The 1,244-nt window shown below is 59.6% G+C and overlaps 1 protein-coding gene across 1 annotated transcript in view; it reads right to left on the bottom strand.

The window, feature by feature from the left end:
• Positions 1 to 1,030, bottom strand: part of LOC101762454 (protein MOTHER of FT and TFL1 homolog 1) — a 3,930-nt gene extending 2,900 nt beyond the window's left edge. The window contains 2 exon segments of the mRNA XM_022826096.1: positions 561 to 696; positions 810 to 1,030. Of these exon segments, the coding sequence (XP_022681831.1) occupies positions 561 to 696; positions 810 to 1,004 (331 nt within the window). The 5' untranslated portion in view covers positions 1,005 to 1,030.
• Positions 1,031 to 1,244: the final 214 nt, after the last annotated feature.

The raw sequence follows: 1,244 nt of genomic DNA, 5'->3' as shown, positions 1-1,244 counted from the left end.
GCCGGTCCGCGTCCGGCTGCTGCCTGTCGCAGCCGGCCGTGCACGCTCGTCCGGCTGGCTGCTCTCTGCTCGACCGTCGCGCCTCTAGCCTGCGGGCCGCCGCCCGCTCGCCCAACACAACCGCTCGCCCGCCTGCCAGCTGCCCGCTCGACCGTTCGGGACCGCTCGCCAACCGGCCGCCGCCAGCGCTCTGCTGGCGCTCGCCTGCGCCCGCCCGCGCCTGCCGGCCGCCGGCGCTCGCCCGCGCACGCCCGCGTGGACAGACGGCGCGTGACGGGGGCGAAGTGGGATGCCCCCGTCCGCTCGTTTTGGTGGGACGGGGGCATCCCGCATCTGGAGGGTATATTCCCTCGTAGGGATGTCCCCGTCCCACCTGTCCTCCAACCAAACGCGGGACGAAGTGGGATCGTCCCGTCCCGTCCCACTTCGTCCTCGCAACCAAACGCACCCTTAACCACCAGCCTTTGTCCAAGAGGGGTCACCAAAAAAGAAAGAGGCAAATTAGAACAAACGGCAAAGTAGTATCAGGTAAATAAAGAGCATGCACAGTAGACAATGACAGCAAACGCGGTACATGCTGACAAGGAGGCAGAAAATCACCACCTGGCAAGTGAAAAAGTGATCGAGAATTTACCAGTGGAGCAACTCCCTCATGCTCGGCTCGCTGGGGCTCGGAGCATCTGGGTCAGTCATGAGCTGATCACATATAAACGCAGTGCGTCAATTAATTACTACCATTGCATAAACATTCATTAACAAGCTAAGAGCACGCACGGGGACTGAGGTAGTAATTTGTGATGAATACTGACCAGGGTGAAGAGGTCGTTGGCCCTGCCGGCGATCTGGACGGCGGGCATGTTGGCGGCGATAGGTGGCTTGATCTCGCAGCCGTTGGTGAGGTCCCTGGTGCCGAAGCGCACCGACAAGGGCACCGTCGGCACGAACAGGTCCACCACGTCACCGATCACCCTCCCCACCACCAGCGGATCCACATGAGCAGCCATGGCTGGAGAGGACCTGCTAACTCGCATCTGATCGAGAGCTACTGCTGGGATATGAGAATGGAGAAGCTGAGCCAGGGGTCAAGGAGTATTTATATGCTGGGGATGGAGGGGTGGTGGTGGAAGGATGACATGGACATGTTTGGTTGATGACTATGAGAAAGATAAGCTTGCATGATCATGATGGTGCTGTTGATTGTCTGTCACTCGTACCAAGCACGCCAGAGAGTAGCTAGTGGAGAT

The sequence above is a fragment of the Setaria italica genome, chromosome IV (assembly GCF_000263155.2).
Source record: "Setaria italica strain Yugu1 chromosome IV, Setaria_italica_v2.0, whole genome shotgun sequence".
NCBI classification, from domain to species: domain Eukaryota; kingdom Viridiplantae; phylum Streptophyta; class Magnoliopsida; order Poales; family Poaceae; genus Setaria; species Setaria italica.
The sequence above is the reverse complement of the archived record's forward strand: the minus strand, read 5'-3'. Positions and strand labels throughout refer to the sequence as shown.